The sequence below is a fragment of the Lathamus discolor genome, chromosome 2 (genome assembly GCF_037157495.1).
Source record: "Lathamus discolor isolate bLatDis1 chromosome 2, bLatDis1.hap1, whole genome shotgun sequence".
In the NCBI taxonomy this organism is placed as follows: domain Eukaryota; kingdom Metazoa; phylum Chordata; class Aves; order Psittaciformes; family Psittacidae; genus Lathamus; species Lathamus discolor.
In genome coordinates this window covers 141,194,749-141,208,707 of record NC_088885.1, presented here as the reverse complement: position 1 = coordinate 141,208,707, position 13,959 = coordinate 141,194,749, and the positions used below count along the sequence as shown (strand labels likewise).

The window sequence follows — 13,959 nt, the reverse complement described above, 5'->3', positions numbered from 1 at the left end:
CAGCACAGACACAGCCATTTCATTGGTCCACTTCCCTCAGACTGGTTCATGTTGCCAGATACAGAACCAGAGCACACTTTACTGTCTTCTGTAACATCGTAATAAAATAAATTACCAGGATGAGTGTTTAAAAAGGTGTCAGAGAGCAGCATGAACAAATCCCATTAGCAGTCAACAGGATTTGTGCACGTTATCTACTATTCACCACATTGAAAACTTAACCCCAGGGCATAACACATACAAGCAGTATGGAGATATATCATATTGTGGAATGAGGTTTGGTTTTGATCAGGATATTTGGATTTTTGGTAGGAAATAAAGATACAGGGAGGAAAGCCTTTTGATATAATATAGTGTTACGATTGTGGGCAGGGATTTAAAAAAGCATTCGATGAGAGGGAGACATCTGAGAAATCATGTAATTGCCAGAAGCGTTTGAAAAAGTCTGTAGCACAAAACAGCAGCCCTCATTACATGGCACCAGTTCTGCTTTGGAAGGTTTCAGAGATGTGGTATTTGGCACGCAATTCCAGAGAGAAAAAGTATTTCTGATCACCACTGTAGGTATTCCTACATGTGAAAAATACATCAGAGTCTAGGTGATGCCACTTAGCTCTGCTAGGTGCTGATTGTCATACATGCGCTTTTCACACCTAAGTTGAAATTAACTAGAGTGGCTTTAAATTGAGACTAGGCGTCATGTGTGGCAGCACTGATAATTCTCTAATCTACATTTCCTAAAAATGAAAGAAATCTTACAAAGTTATCTTATAGTCAGAACCTAACAGGAGCAGTTCTGTTAAGACTGGAAACATACCAACAACTGAATGTATCTGCAAGGCACTGAGGCCCAAGCTCAGGATGAAACCTGAGCTTGAGGAAAAGTTCATCCTTGTCTGGGAATTATTTTATGCTTTCCTGTGCAAGAACAAATGACTGAACTGGGACATGAGTACATTCAACTGACTTCATCGTTCAGCAAGACTGACGTTTAGTTTATACCTTGACATATTTATCGTCCAAATGCATTTCTTGAAAGCAAAACCAAACGGCATTTTCCTCACCCTGCATACTCTTGGTAAAAAATATTGTTAGAAAATTCAGGTGAAATTTTGACTTACAGAATAGGAGCAAAGGAATTTCACTGACTTCAGAAATGCCAGGGTTTTGCCCTTCAGCAGGAGCTTGAGCAGGGTATAACAGGGAACACACCCCTGTATAATGAAGAGTCAGCCACATACACAACATAACTGAAGGGTCTTGCTCAGAAAATCTGTGCCTCCTGAACCTTCTAAAGCATAAGGGAACTGGAAACACAACAAAAAAGGTATCTGCAATTTTGCTCACACATTAATTACTTGAGATCAACTGGAGAAGTAAATAAACACACCAGCATTCCAATGCAAAGAAAAGCACACACACAAAAAATCCAGTCACTGAGATGTTAAGTCCTCTTTGTAATTTCAAGCACCAGCCACTTTCAAAGAAGGAACTTACAGTATTAAAGGTTATAACTGAAGTGCAAGTGCAATCCTGTAATTAAAGACTCTGCAGGCAATAATCAGATGGTCTTACAAAAAGTCTAAGATGTAAGAAAGAAACACAGTAGCAGAGTTAAATAATTCTGAGTATTACAGCTACAGCATGAAGCTGATGTAGAAATAGAGATGACTTTCTCTAACAAAAAGATATGTGCCAGGTTGGTTGGTTAGCTTGTGTAAATACCTTTGAAAAGCTCTACATGAGGCAGAGTGGAGCCTTATTGTAAAACAGACTTCTGTAAAAATGTAACAGAGAAAACATTAATCACTTGAGATAAATTCAAATAGAATTAAATTTCTTTTATATATACTTTTATTTTTAAAAACATAGATTATACCCAAATATTAATTCACATTTTATAGTTAAGGATGCAGCTGCTTTAAGGAAATTTTCAAAAGCTGTTAACCATAGGTTAATTTTTTTGTGAATTTATTTGTATGCACAGGAAGAAAAATATTTATTAGATGGATTGGTAAAATAAAAATATGTATTTTCTATATTTCGTTACATATGCAACCATTTTATGGAACTTAAGCCCCCGAATATGAACACTGACTGAGCTTTTGATATTGTAGTGGGTCTGGCTGAGATGGAGTTAATATTCTTCATAGCAGCCTGTATGTGCTATATTTTGGATCTGTGATTAAAACAGTGTTGATAACACATCCATGTTTTGGCTGTTGCTTAGTAGCATTGCTAATACTGCTTCGTCAAGTCCTTCTCTGTTTCCCACTCTGTTCCCCTGCCTCGAGTAGGCTGGGGAGTGGGCAAGAAGCTTGGAGGACACACAATGGGAAGAGGTGACCAGAAGTGACCAAAGGGATATTCAACACCCATATGATGCTGTGCTTAGCAATAAAAGCCGAAGGGAAAAGGAAGAGGGGACATTCATGGTTAGAGCATTTGCCTTCTACAGCAACTGTTACATGTGCTGAGGCCCTGCTTTCCAGAAAGTGGCTAAACATCTGCCTGCCAATGATGTTATTCTTTCTCTCCCTCCTTATTTTCCCTTGTGCACTTTCACTTCACTTATTAGTCTTATCTTGACACATGAATCTTCTTACCTTCCTTCTCTTTTCTTCTCATCCCATGGGACAGTGGAATGAGAGAGCAGCTGTGCAGGTGTTTGGTTGTTGGCCGAGGTGAACCCGCAGCATCATCTGTAAACACTTCATGACATTTTTTGTGGATCCATGGCAAAACAGGTATTTGTTAACCTACTACTTCATTAGTTAGACATTGCTACTTTGGGGTTTAGTTTCATTATCACCAAAAGAAGTAAAAAAATATGAGGAGTATTATTCAGAGAGGTGAGACTCAAGTAAGTTAACAGAGGGTAAGCCTTCAAGAACTGTATATTTAAGGCAGCTACGAAGTTGCAGAGAACAAAGTGCAGAGTTCTGCATGGAATTGGTCACAAGGAGATCATAAAGAATTTAGGTCAATTGAGTCTAAGTGGGTAAACTGAGTGCAAGAGGCAGAAGATGCACAACAGATACTCTGAGAAGATAGACAGAATACAGGAAACTGGGCACAAAGGGTCAGTAGTAGTGTGTGTGGCAAATACCAAATCCAATTAAAAGAGGAAAACTTAGCAAAACTTGATAAAGGAAACACCTAACAAAGATAAGTTGCCATTCTACAGGGAAGCTGAAGTTCTGGTGTATGGTTAAGTTCAGGACATACAAACACATAAAGCTGTCAAGAAATAGAGAGACCATGACCCCTTACGTCCTGGATCCATTGGCACTGGGGTAGTGAACATGTAAGGTGAAGAAGAAAACTTCCCTGCTGCTATCTGATGTGAGCAAGCAACCATTTATAACTGGATCAACATGCTCAGGTCCACTTCCTCTCCTTCTTGCTTACCCACATCCAGAACAAATGCTGCTGAGAGAAGCTGTGGGTTATCAGAAGAGAACCACACTCCATGTTGGAAGGACGAATTCTGCAACAGAGAGACCATCTATGCACTGAAGGCTTGAGTCACCCTATCTGAAGGGCTACGTGATCTATTAATAAATCTGAGCTCTCATTAAGAAAAGCACAGGCTAGAAAAAATGGCGAGGTGTGTAAAAGGGGAAATAGCTCTTGAAAACCGAGAGACAGTCAGTATAGGATGTTACACATTTTGTTGTCCTATATATAGCTGCATACTAGACCATGTCTGTTCTAAGTCCCACAGCCACCTTTATCATTTTGCATTATTCAGCTTCCAGGATGCGAAGCAATAAACCAGTGCAAGACGTTGCAAGTTCATTATTTGGGAAACGGTAGTAAAAGAGTCCACGTTGGTAGGTATTATCTTGCAGTTCACTACCATAACAAAGTTCAACAATAGGAAGGTTTATGCAGTAACAGAGCAGAAGCATGTTATGGCTTCATTCAAATAGTGTCACTTCCAATTAAAAGGCAAAAGAAAGACAATAGTGAACACCATGAGAATTTAGGTCAAACCAGATCATTATTGCTATACACTTAAAAATCCCACAGAAAAGAAGATGCCCTTAGTGTTCAGCAATGGACAGTTTTGTGGACACCCTTTAGAAGCTGGCAGAGGTATCAGAACAAAGACAGCAACAGTTCAGGATTAATGCCAACAAAACGCATGAAATTTAGAAACCATGTGTAAACATAGCCTTTCTGAAGCCAAGAGGAAAGAAGAAACTAGGTCCATGTTATCCTGAAAACACTACAGTCTGTTCATATCTGGAGCTTATAAATGAACACTTTTTCTGTAACTTTCTAATCAAATCCAAATATAAGAAGTCAGTAACTGTCACTGACCAGAAAACTGATGAGTCTTTCAAATCTCTTCATCCCTCTTCTATACCAGTCACATTACTTGCCCAGCTCAGCTACCATCTAAGGCTATAAACATGCCAATGTAAGTAGACGCTGGTTTTTCCATTTATCACACGACTCAAATCACTGCTGACAGACCTGGCATAAGAAATTTACTGTAACCTTCCAGAATGGCTGATTGGAATATGATTTGGAAAGAAAACTGTCTACCTCCAGAAACAACGGCTGTGTTATGAAACTCTCAGACCACTGGCCAAGGCTGTCAGCACTGCCGTTCACCACCTGGCTGCACATCACAAAGCACCAAATCAGCCATCAGCACATTACAGAAGCTACCAGCTGCATTAGCCACTAGCGCATCAGGCTGAACTCAAACCCTTACAAAGACCACAATATAAATAACCCTGGGTTCACAACAGGGCAATCAGGGTGCCTGGAGATCAGAGTTCTTTCCTCTTTTTGTTGCTTTTTCTTTCTTTCCTCCAAAATAGTTTGAATTAAACCTGGTAACACTAGCCCTCAACAGCCTAAGCACTGGCAATAGACCTCACAAGCGCCAGCTGCTCTCTTAGCTCTATGGACCTTCTTGAGGTTCAAACCAATGGAGGGGAAAGGACACACTGCACACTAACGGCAGGAGAACCCAGATGGACTTCGATGAGGCAGCTAACTTCTAATTAGCCAGAGATACTAGTGGTAGTCTGTGCACTTCACAGGTCGAAGCCCAACTGAAATATATGCCCATGCAAGGCTCCTCAAAGAAAGAGACAAGTGGATGCAGCTCCAGAAATGGAGCCATGTTGCATATACACTTCAGCAAATGTCCTCATGCTTCTCACCTTCTGCTTCTCGCAATTGCTTCCTTCAGTCTGCTAAACTCACTGAGAGACCAAATGGCTGGGCACTGGTGGTTACATTTGTCACTTAGGCCATCTTTTGAAGCACTTTGATCTAGGTTAGACCAGGAAAAGAAAACTGAGCATGCCATCCAGGAGAAATACTCTCCCAGCTTGTGGACATAGTGTAAATGTGTTATACAAGCTAAGGTTTCCAAACTGAAGAACACATGTAACCACATGTTTGAGTGCCCCTGCACATAACAATGCCAGCGGTAGGCAGTCAGAGTTTACTGCAAATCCTCCGGATGCCTGTCCTTGCAGAACAACTTCCACACATCAAGATGGTTTCCACGAAATAAAAGTGCTTTCTCTAAAGCCATTTACATACTTTTCCCTTTCACAAAGGACAATAGCATCAGCAATTGCTCTTGCAAGACTGAAATAAGTGCACAACACGAACAATGCAACACATGAGAAACTCACTGGTATACATACTGACCTCTGCTATTCCAATGCTGGTGTCTATTGTTGATTTAATTAACTGGAGGAAAATTAACAGCAGAAAAAAGATGACAGCTGAATACAAGACAACACAGAGAAACCATAATAGTTCAATATTTAAAAGCTTGGGATCAGCTCTCAAATTAAATTGAAATCAATAGGAATTCACCTCTTTGTTAGCAATGTCAGTGCACAGTAACAACACAACTTCTTACAAAGAGCTACGAAATACCTGCCACACGTATGAATTTTGTCAAAGTTGTTCTGATCAGTCACTTTTATTGACTTAATTATTCAGTCTATTCAACAGGGATTATCCACTATAAATAAACTCTGTACACAAAATTAAGAGAAAGGTATAAATAAGAAAGAAACCAGGACACTATGCACCTGATAACTTCTAAAGATCTGATGACAGTAAGTGATTCAGTTTTTGAGTCAAGAGTTTTGCAATTTTGTTAAATGTTTTGTGGAGATTATAATTAGCAATGTATTATCAGAACTAAATAAAAATTGATTTTACGATAAAATAAACATTAAATTATCCTATCTTATAGAAAAATAGCTTTGTTCCTCATGATGTTTCCAGCTAAATACAGTATTTCTTTCCAGGCAGAGAATTAATGTAACAAACTGTCCTCAGTTCAGCAGTAGCAGTCATTTTTCTCCTTCTTAGTAGCTGGTGCAGCGCTGTGTTTTTGAATTTCAGCCTGGGAACAGCACTGATAACACCAATGCTTTTATTTACTGCTCAGTAATGTTTACTCTTACCAAGGACTTTCTGAGCCTCATGCTCTGCCAGGGAGGAGGGGAAGCTGGGAGGAAGCAGAGACAGGACACCTGACCCAAACTGACCAAAGAGGTATTCCATACCACAGCACGTCATGCCCAGGATGTAACGGGGAGTTCCCCAGAAGGGCTGGTTCACTGCAGGGTGGGGCGAGGTATCGGTTGGCAGGGGGTGAGGTGTTGTATTCTCTTCCCTTGTTATTTCCTTTATCATTATTATTATTGGTGGCAGCAGCAGTGATTTGTGTTATACCTTAGTTACTGGACTGCTCTTATCTCAACCCATGGGAGTCACATTCTTTTTGATTCTCCTCCCCACCCCTCCTGGAGCGGGGGGAGGGAAAGAAGGGGGGGAGTGAGAGAGAGACTGCGTGGCTGATATGTGGCTGACTGGGTTTAAACCACGACACAAACCCAAGTTTTTCAAAAACTCTCAAGTTTTAGGCAGCCTGTTTGTAGGTGTTTATAACTTTTTAAAAATTAACAATAAAATCTCAAGATTTTCATGCTCACAGTTAACAGTCCTCTGTGAAAATTAAATTCAAAGTGCACTGCAATGGGGAGAACAAAATACCTGACAACTACTCAATCGCTGTCTAACTAAAATATGGTACCAATTTCAAGAATACTCGATGTAATTTCCCAGATTACACATAGGAGGCTGCTAGCATGGAAATCCACTCAGCCTCTTCCCCTCCCAGAAGCAGGAAATCCTTTATTTATTGTAATTGGTTCAAAACCGTCTGTGCAAAGTGCAAAATAGCAGAACACAGAACAGAGGAGAAGCAAAGAATTTAATTTCCCCAGATGTGCCTTTTGTCATAAACCCTTGTTTGTGGCCACGAAAGAGAATTTCATATTGTCTGTAATATTCCTTATAAGGAGTTTTCATTTGCATAGTAATCACAATTAAATCTGGGAGGAAAAAAAAAATAAAAGAATGACATTTCAAGGCTACCAATCAAACAATATTCTTTACTTTGCCATTGCTTTATAATGCTAAGAAAAGATAAAGAGACTATCCTAGGAGTAAAAAATGTTTAAATTAGCACAGAAGGAGCTCATATGCCACTAAACAGTAGCAAAAATAACTAACACACCTGAATGTAATGTAACATAATGTGTTTATTTCACTTAGCAGAATGTCTTTAGTTAACCTGAGTGTTAATGTTCTGCAGAGGCAAACAATTACAAGCAGAAATCCTCGAATGGGAAGTTTGCAATTCCATTACTGTACCCTCAGCGACAGTTATCTTAAACTCAGCATATTGACAAAACAGCAAGATTCTGCACTTACCTAAAAATAAGACCAAAGTTTCCTCTTCCTAAAAAGCCACTACCATTTCACAGAGACACAAAATACCTCATTGACTGTGTTGCCTTATGAGGCAGCAGTGCCCGTGCTTGCAAGAGCACAAGGGACCAGCAGCCCCTGTTAGCACCTGATTCAGGTGAGGCTGCAGCTCACACTGAAGCCTTGTGCAACCACTGTGGGAGCTGATGCCTCAGAAAATCAAGCTGCTTTTTCTTACTTGCCACCCCTGATTCCTGCAGACATGCAACATGCTGCTTCCTATGTGCTACCTAAGGGCAAGCTAGCCTCCCCTCTTCCCAACAATTCAGAAGAGATGAGCTACTTCTCCAGGTATCAGATTAAAGGCGCTCAGCCACTCACAGGACAAACGTTTCACTAGGCTGCCATGCGACTGGGGCACAAATGTTGAAGTCTTTGACTAGCTTGTACTAGAAACCTAAAAGCCTACAAACAAGCATAAAAATCAGGGAGTTCACATGGGGGAGGCATGGTCTATAGTACCTTTGTTGCATGGAGAACTCACACTCCCCTGCAGAAAACCCATAGGTGCTGGTACCTGGGCAAGCTGGTGCTGCAACGGCTTGTGCAGCTGCAGGCATTGTGGTGGAAGTATGACCATGCTGTCTGCTGATAGATATAGGATATCTGATACTCAAGAAGAGCGCTCAAAAATGCAGGAAGTAGAAAACATGGATTAAAAAATATTGGATTTTGGGTTTGTTTGGGTTTTTTTGAGACATTTGGGGTATAACATTGAATCATGCAGAATAAGAGATGGAGGTTTCCTTATATTCAGTATGGACTCTGTGAAATGGCAAAATGCAACCTATCCTGCACTAGTGCTTTGCTGTCCTGGTGTTACTTTCCAAACCCAAAAGCAGGAAGGATGCCCTGCGTCACTAGTACAGTGCCTTCTTTAGCATTCTTGCTGTAAGCCATAATGCCTTGAGGATACTGTGAGCCATAATGCCTTGGGGATACCATTTGCCTTTGCGCTACATGGCCTGCATGCCACATGCCTGTCAAAGCAGTCAGAGCTGTACAGCAAAGAAAACTCAGTCACTAGAAGAAAAAGAGCAGTAGAGCTAGCTTGTGTATTTTGTATAACAATACACTCAGAAAATGTAAAATTTTCAGATTAGAGGCACAACAGTCACACTATTTTTGGAGATGAAAAGCGTAACAACAAAGGTGAAAACTGACCTCTTAGTGCCAAACATGATGGTGAGGGCTTGTTTCACATTTGAGAATGCACTGCTCTGCACAGGCTGTTTCTGTTGACCTGGATGAGAAGCAAGAGAGACATATTCAGATCAAGCAACTCAGGACCTCGATTTTAATATCCTGAACAAAAAGTACATTAAACACCTTACAGTGCAACTTCAGAGAATACCTGGCAATTTTACACAAAGGTTAGCAAAACAGTGTAAAGGTTAACAAACAAAAGATAGAAGTTAAAAACCTAAGACCAAATCCTTAGGGCTTAAGCCCGAGGTTGTTACAGCAGTTATTCCACAAGAGTTAAGTATAATGCCATGTGGTAGTGGAACATCTAAAAGCCCTTGCTCTGAAAGGGAAATTCATGTGGCCAAGTGAAATTTGTGTGACCCAAAGCAACTAAACAAGATCTTCCTGAATTGCCAGTCTGACCATAGCTATATAAATTTACATCTTAATTGCATTTTGGTGCAATTTGTTAAATTACTATCTTGGTAAATTAATCATTATTCCAAAAAGAAACCATTCATATAAATAAGAAGTTTCCTGGAGCAGGCCTATGAAGTATGAATTTCAGGAAATGTTATTCTTTGAGTAATAAAAAATTCCAACCGTTACACAAAAAAAAAAACGAAACAACATAGAAATATAAAGGAATAATGGAATAATCAGGTCAGGAGGAACTGCCCAGTCCAACCCTCAGCTCAAAGCAGGTGTAATCAGGTCAAAGATTTGTCCGTTGACTTTTGAATATCTCTACAATCTCTCTGGGTATCCAGTTTCGGTACTTCACTACCATCACAGTAAAAACATTTTTCTCAATACCTAATCAGAATTTTCCATGTTGTAACTTGTGCTCGCTACCTCTTATTGTAGCACTGTATAGTTACACAGAAAAGTCTAGCTCCTTTTCTTCAGCCCAGGTCCCCTCAATAGCAGCACTGCCCCCCAGCACATTGACTGCTGCCTCCAATTTGACGTCATTCACAAACTTGCCTAGGCTGCAGTCCATCTCATCACTGATGTACAGCACGAACCTTCCTTCTGTTGCCCAAAGTCATCAGCTTTCCCCCTCCTCTGTCTTGAGAGCCACCTTCCACTACTTTTTCACACACGGTCTGCATCTGTCCTTCCTTCCTCATTTTGTGTGGCTCAGGCTCTTATCTTTGCAGAGTTTATGCAAAGACCCCAGGTATCCCCTCCTTACTTCTCTGTTGATGCATGGTTTGCTCATCGTTTCTGCAGTTCCTTCCCTATGCAAGTCAGCTCCTCCTTCAGTGTACCTGTCCCCAGGACAGGCCCCCATCACTAAACACCAGCTTCTCACCTCCCTCAGTGTGCCATTTGGGTCAAGGCCTCCAGCATGCCAAGGAGGTTAGCGCCAGTCACTGAAAGTAACATACCTTGTGGGGTGTGAGACTATCACTACACACTCTCCAAGCCACCCTAGGCAGGTTTAAGCAGAGATATTCTGTGTCCTTGCTGTGCTAATGGCTATGACAAGGGTGTCACTGCTGTTCCCCATAAGCTTAGCCATCCCAAAGCAGGAGACAGCCATTCCCAGCAGCAGTCTTATCCAGGATAAGGTGCCAGAAGCAATGCCCAGCAGAACTGGAAGCAGAGACGCAAACTGCCACATGAACTGGCAAGAGCAGCCCAGGCAGAGCCCTGCATGCTCCCAGCCTCAAATTGTCCCTTCTGCAGCCCCTGTTCACAGCACTCCAGCCTTTCACTGTGTCATGGTTTAAACCCTGCCGGCAAGTCAGCCACACAGTCTACTTCCCCCCCACACACACACACTTCTTCCCCCCACTCCCAGAAGAATGGGAAGGAGAATTGAAAGAATGTAGCTCCCATGGGTTCAGATAAGAACAGTTTAATAACTAAGGTATAACACAAACCGCTACTGCTACCACCAATAATGATAATAATGAAGGAAATAACAAGGGAAGAGAATACAACACCTCACCACCCGCTGACTGATAACTCACCCACACAGCAGTCAACTAGCCCTTCCGGGTAACTGTCCCTAGTTCTACATCCTGGGCATGACATGCTGTGGTATGGAATACCTCTTTGGCTGGTTTGGGTCAGGTGTCCTGTCTCTGCTTCCTCCTGGCTTCCCCTCCTCCCTGGCAGAGCATGAGACTCAGAAAGTCTTTGGTCAGCCTAAGCATCTGAGCAGTAACTAAACACTTTGGTGTTACCAGTGCTGTTCCCAGGCCGAAAGTCAAAAACACAGCACTGCACCAGCTACTAAGGAGAAAAAATGACTGCTACTGCTGAACCCAGGACAGTATCCAGCCCTTATTCCACACCATTCACGTCATGCTCAGATCCCACATTTTCAATGTACCATCAGTCTTATCCCAGTGCACTCTTATCTTAGTGCATGGACCAGTCCCTATAAAGCTGCTGAGTCCATCTGGTCCATGATGTCAGGCTCCATCTTTTGTAACAGTCTTTCAGAGACAGGAGAGGCTGTGTGCAGTGTTCACACTCGTGAATAACCTGGTCAATAGTGTCCATTGCTAAGTCCACCCCTCGATCATGAGTCCATCTCTATGTTGCATCTCTGCCCTGATGGCCTGAGGTGTCATGCGCCCACCAGGCTCAAAATAATTCACTCTCCCCTTCAGCAGTTTCGGCAACTTGTCGTTGGGCACTCCATAGAGCTGCCTTCCATCTCCGATGCTTCCAAAGCACTGGAGGGGCCCAGTGGATCAGATACTTGCTTATACTGTCCCACACACCCTGCCACTCATGACTGTCCAGCCTTGGGGAAAACTTCTTGGTCCTCCTATATCGTCATCTGACCTAGATAAGACCCAAACCCCACTCTGCTTAACTTTTGAGATCAGACAAAATGGTCGTGAGTAAAACACACTCTGTGTGTGTGCCAACATGCTGATCCCCATCACAACCAGCAGGCAGGTCCCAAGGGTACCCACAGGCCATTCAAACCCTTCAGAACTCTCCAATGACGCTGCTGTACTTGTCCCTGGGGCTGGTGCAGCTGCCGTGCCTGCCGGCTCTCCCACCACCAGCTTCTCTTTTCCTGGGTGCAGCTCTTCCTCCTCTGCCTTGCTGGGAAATGCTGCGTGGACTCCTGCATCTTCCACTTGTCCTGGGTGCCTAAGGCTGGACCGAGCTGAGGCTCCCAAAGGTGGTATCTTGCTCTCCACATCCTCCTGGGGCTCGGGCTCACAGGGCTCAGCAGGCGGTTGCCAGAATCTCTCAGCTGCTGTGGGGCTGGGCTTGGCCGCTGGGCCGGGTTCCTCGGCCGCCTCCCCCCGCTGCTCAGCAGCCGCCTTCCTCCCGGGCTCGGGCCCCGCTCCCGCCGCCGCCTGGTCCCCGGGGCCGCTCTCCCGGGCCGCTTCGGCCGCCGCCGGCTCCCGGGGCCGCTCCCCCTCGGCTCCCCGCAGCCTCACAAGGACAGAGGCGAGGACAAGGGCCAGGGCGGTGAAGAGCAGCGGGACGGCCGGGTACAAGTCCACGGCCACGTCCATCCCGCCCTGCCGCCGGAGCCCGCCAGTATTACAAGTCATTGCCATAAAGTACAGTGAAACAAGAACCTTAGCCCAAGGCCTCCAGCTGCTAAACACTTAACACAGCAAATACCAGCTCTAAGTAAGGTACAACATTCTGAAACTGTGAGATCAAGAGAAACAACTTTGACAGCTACTAAATCGGCATTGTGACAACTGATTATTAATCCAAAACAATGAACGCTTATCACAAATACAACTGGACACACTCCAGTCAGATCTGTCGTTATCTTAACCCTTCGAGCCCCACGTTGGGCATCAAAAAGAACTGTCGTGGTTTAAACCCTGCCAGCAAGTCAGCCACACAGTCTACTTCCCCCCCCACACACACACTTCTTCCCCCCACTCCCAGAAGAATGGGAAGGAGAATTGAAAGAATGTAGCTCCCATGGGTTCAGATAAGAACAGTTTAATAACTAAGGTATAACACAAACCACTACTGCTACCACCAATAATGATAATGATGAAGGAAATGACAAGGGAAGAGAATACAACACCTCTCCACCTGCTGACTGATAACTCACCCACACAGCAGTCAACTAGCCCTTCCGGGTAACTGTCCCTAGTTCTACATCCTGGGCATGACGTGCTGTGGTATGGAATACCTCTTTGGCTAGTTTGGGTCAGGTGTCCTGTCTCTGCTTCCTCCTGGCTTCCCCTCCTCCCTGCAGAGCACAAGGCTCAGAAAGTCCTTGGTCAGACCAAACATTTGAGCAGTAACTAAAAACATCGGTGTTATCAGCTCTGTTCCCAGGCTGAAAGTCAAAACACAGCGCTGCACCAGCTACTAAGAAGGAGAAAAAATGTCTGCAGCTGAAAAGGAGCAAAAAAAAAAAAAAAAAAGGAGCAGCTGAAGAGCAAGTAGAAAGTGCAGGCAAGCACCAGTCCCTCCAGCTCGAGGCTTCCCAGACCGGCTCCCTTCCCATGAGTCTGCAGTGGCTCCAGACATTGGTTCATTTCCCTTGTGAATGCCATCACACATGCCCACTGACCACACAACATGTAATTCTGAGGTTAATGAAACCATTCTGCCCTATTCCCAAAGGTTCAGCTTAAAGCAAAAAGACATAGCTTACAAAATAAATAAAATTCTATCCTACTGGTTTAGTTGATTTTCTCAAATATAAATGTGCAATCTAAATACAAATGTTTTGTTCATTAGGAAGAAGCTGTGATTACATGATCCTGACTGACAGGAGGACTTTTGTCTACAAACTCACTCCTAAATTAGTAAGATGCTCAAGGGGACTTCGCGTCTCTATGTCAGACCAGATAAAATGACACCAGGTAAAATGTCTTGTTACCTCCAAGCAAGGAAGTGGCATTTTTACAGCACCACATTTCATTAGGGCTTTGGGCAGTGACATTTTTGTCTCAGTTTACCAGCTGATCTTAAAGCATT

General features: G+C 43.1%; 2 protein-coding genes across 3 annotated transcripts in view; both read right to left on the bottom strand.

Annotated features, from left to right (window-relative positions):
* Window positions 1–13,959, bottom strand: part of OXR1 (oxidation resistance 1) — a 263,521-nt gene that overhangs the window by 213,570 nt on the left and 35,992 nt on the right. For both annotated transcript variants that reach the window (XM_065668798.1, XM_065668794.1), the window contains exon 2: window positions 8,995–9,073. In XM_065668798.1, the coding sequence (XP_065524870.1) occupies window positions 8,995–9,011 (17 nt within the window). In that variant the 5' untranslated portion in view covers window positions 9,012–9,073. The remainder of the gene's footprint in view (window positions 1–8,994; window positions 9,074–13,959) is intronic.
* LOC136009065 (matrix-remodeling-associated protein 7-like) lies at window positions 9,029–12,522 on the bottom strand. Its single transcript, XM_065669152.1, has 2 exons — window positions 12,051–12,522; window positions 9,029–9,073 (listed from the first exon to the last, which is right to left on the bottom strand). The coding sequence occupies exons 1-2, from the start codon at window positions 12,516–12,518 to the stop codon at window positions 9,029–9,031; spliced, it is 513 nt and encodes a 170-aa protein (XP_065525224.1). The 5' UTR covers window positions 12,519–12,522.

Excerpts from the sequence above, each read along its gene's own strand:
- LOC136009065 (XM_065669152.1), bottom strand. The coding sequence starts at position 12,518 with ATGGACGTGGCCGTGGACTTGTACCCGGCCGTCCCGCTGCTCTTCACC. Across the intron at positions 9,074-12,050 it reads CAGGAAAAGAGAAGCTGGTG|GTCAACAGAAACAGCCTGTG; the intron begins GTGGGAGAGCCG and ends CTTCTCATCCAG.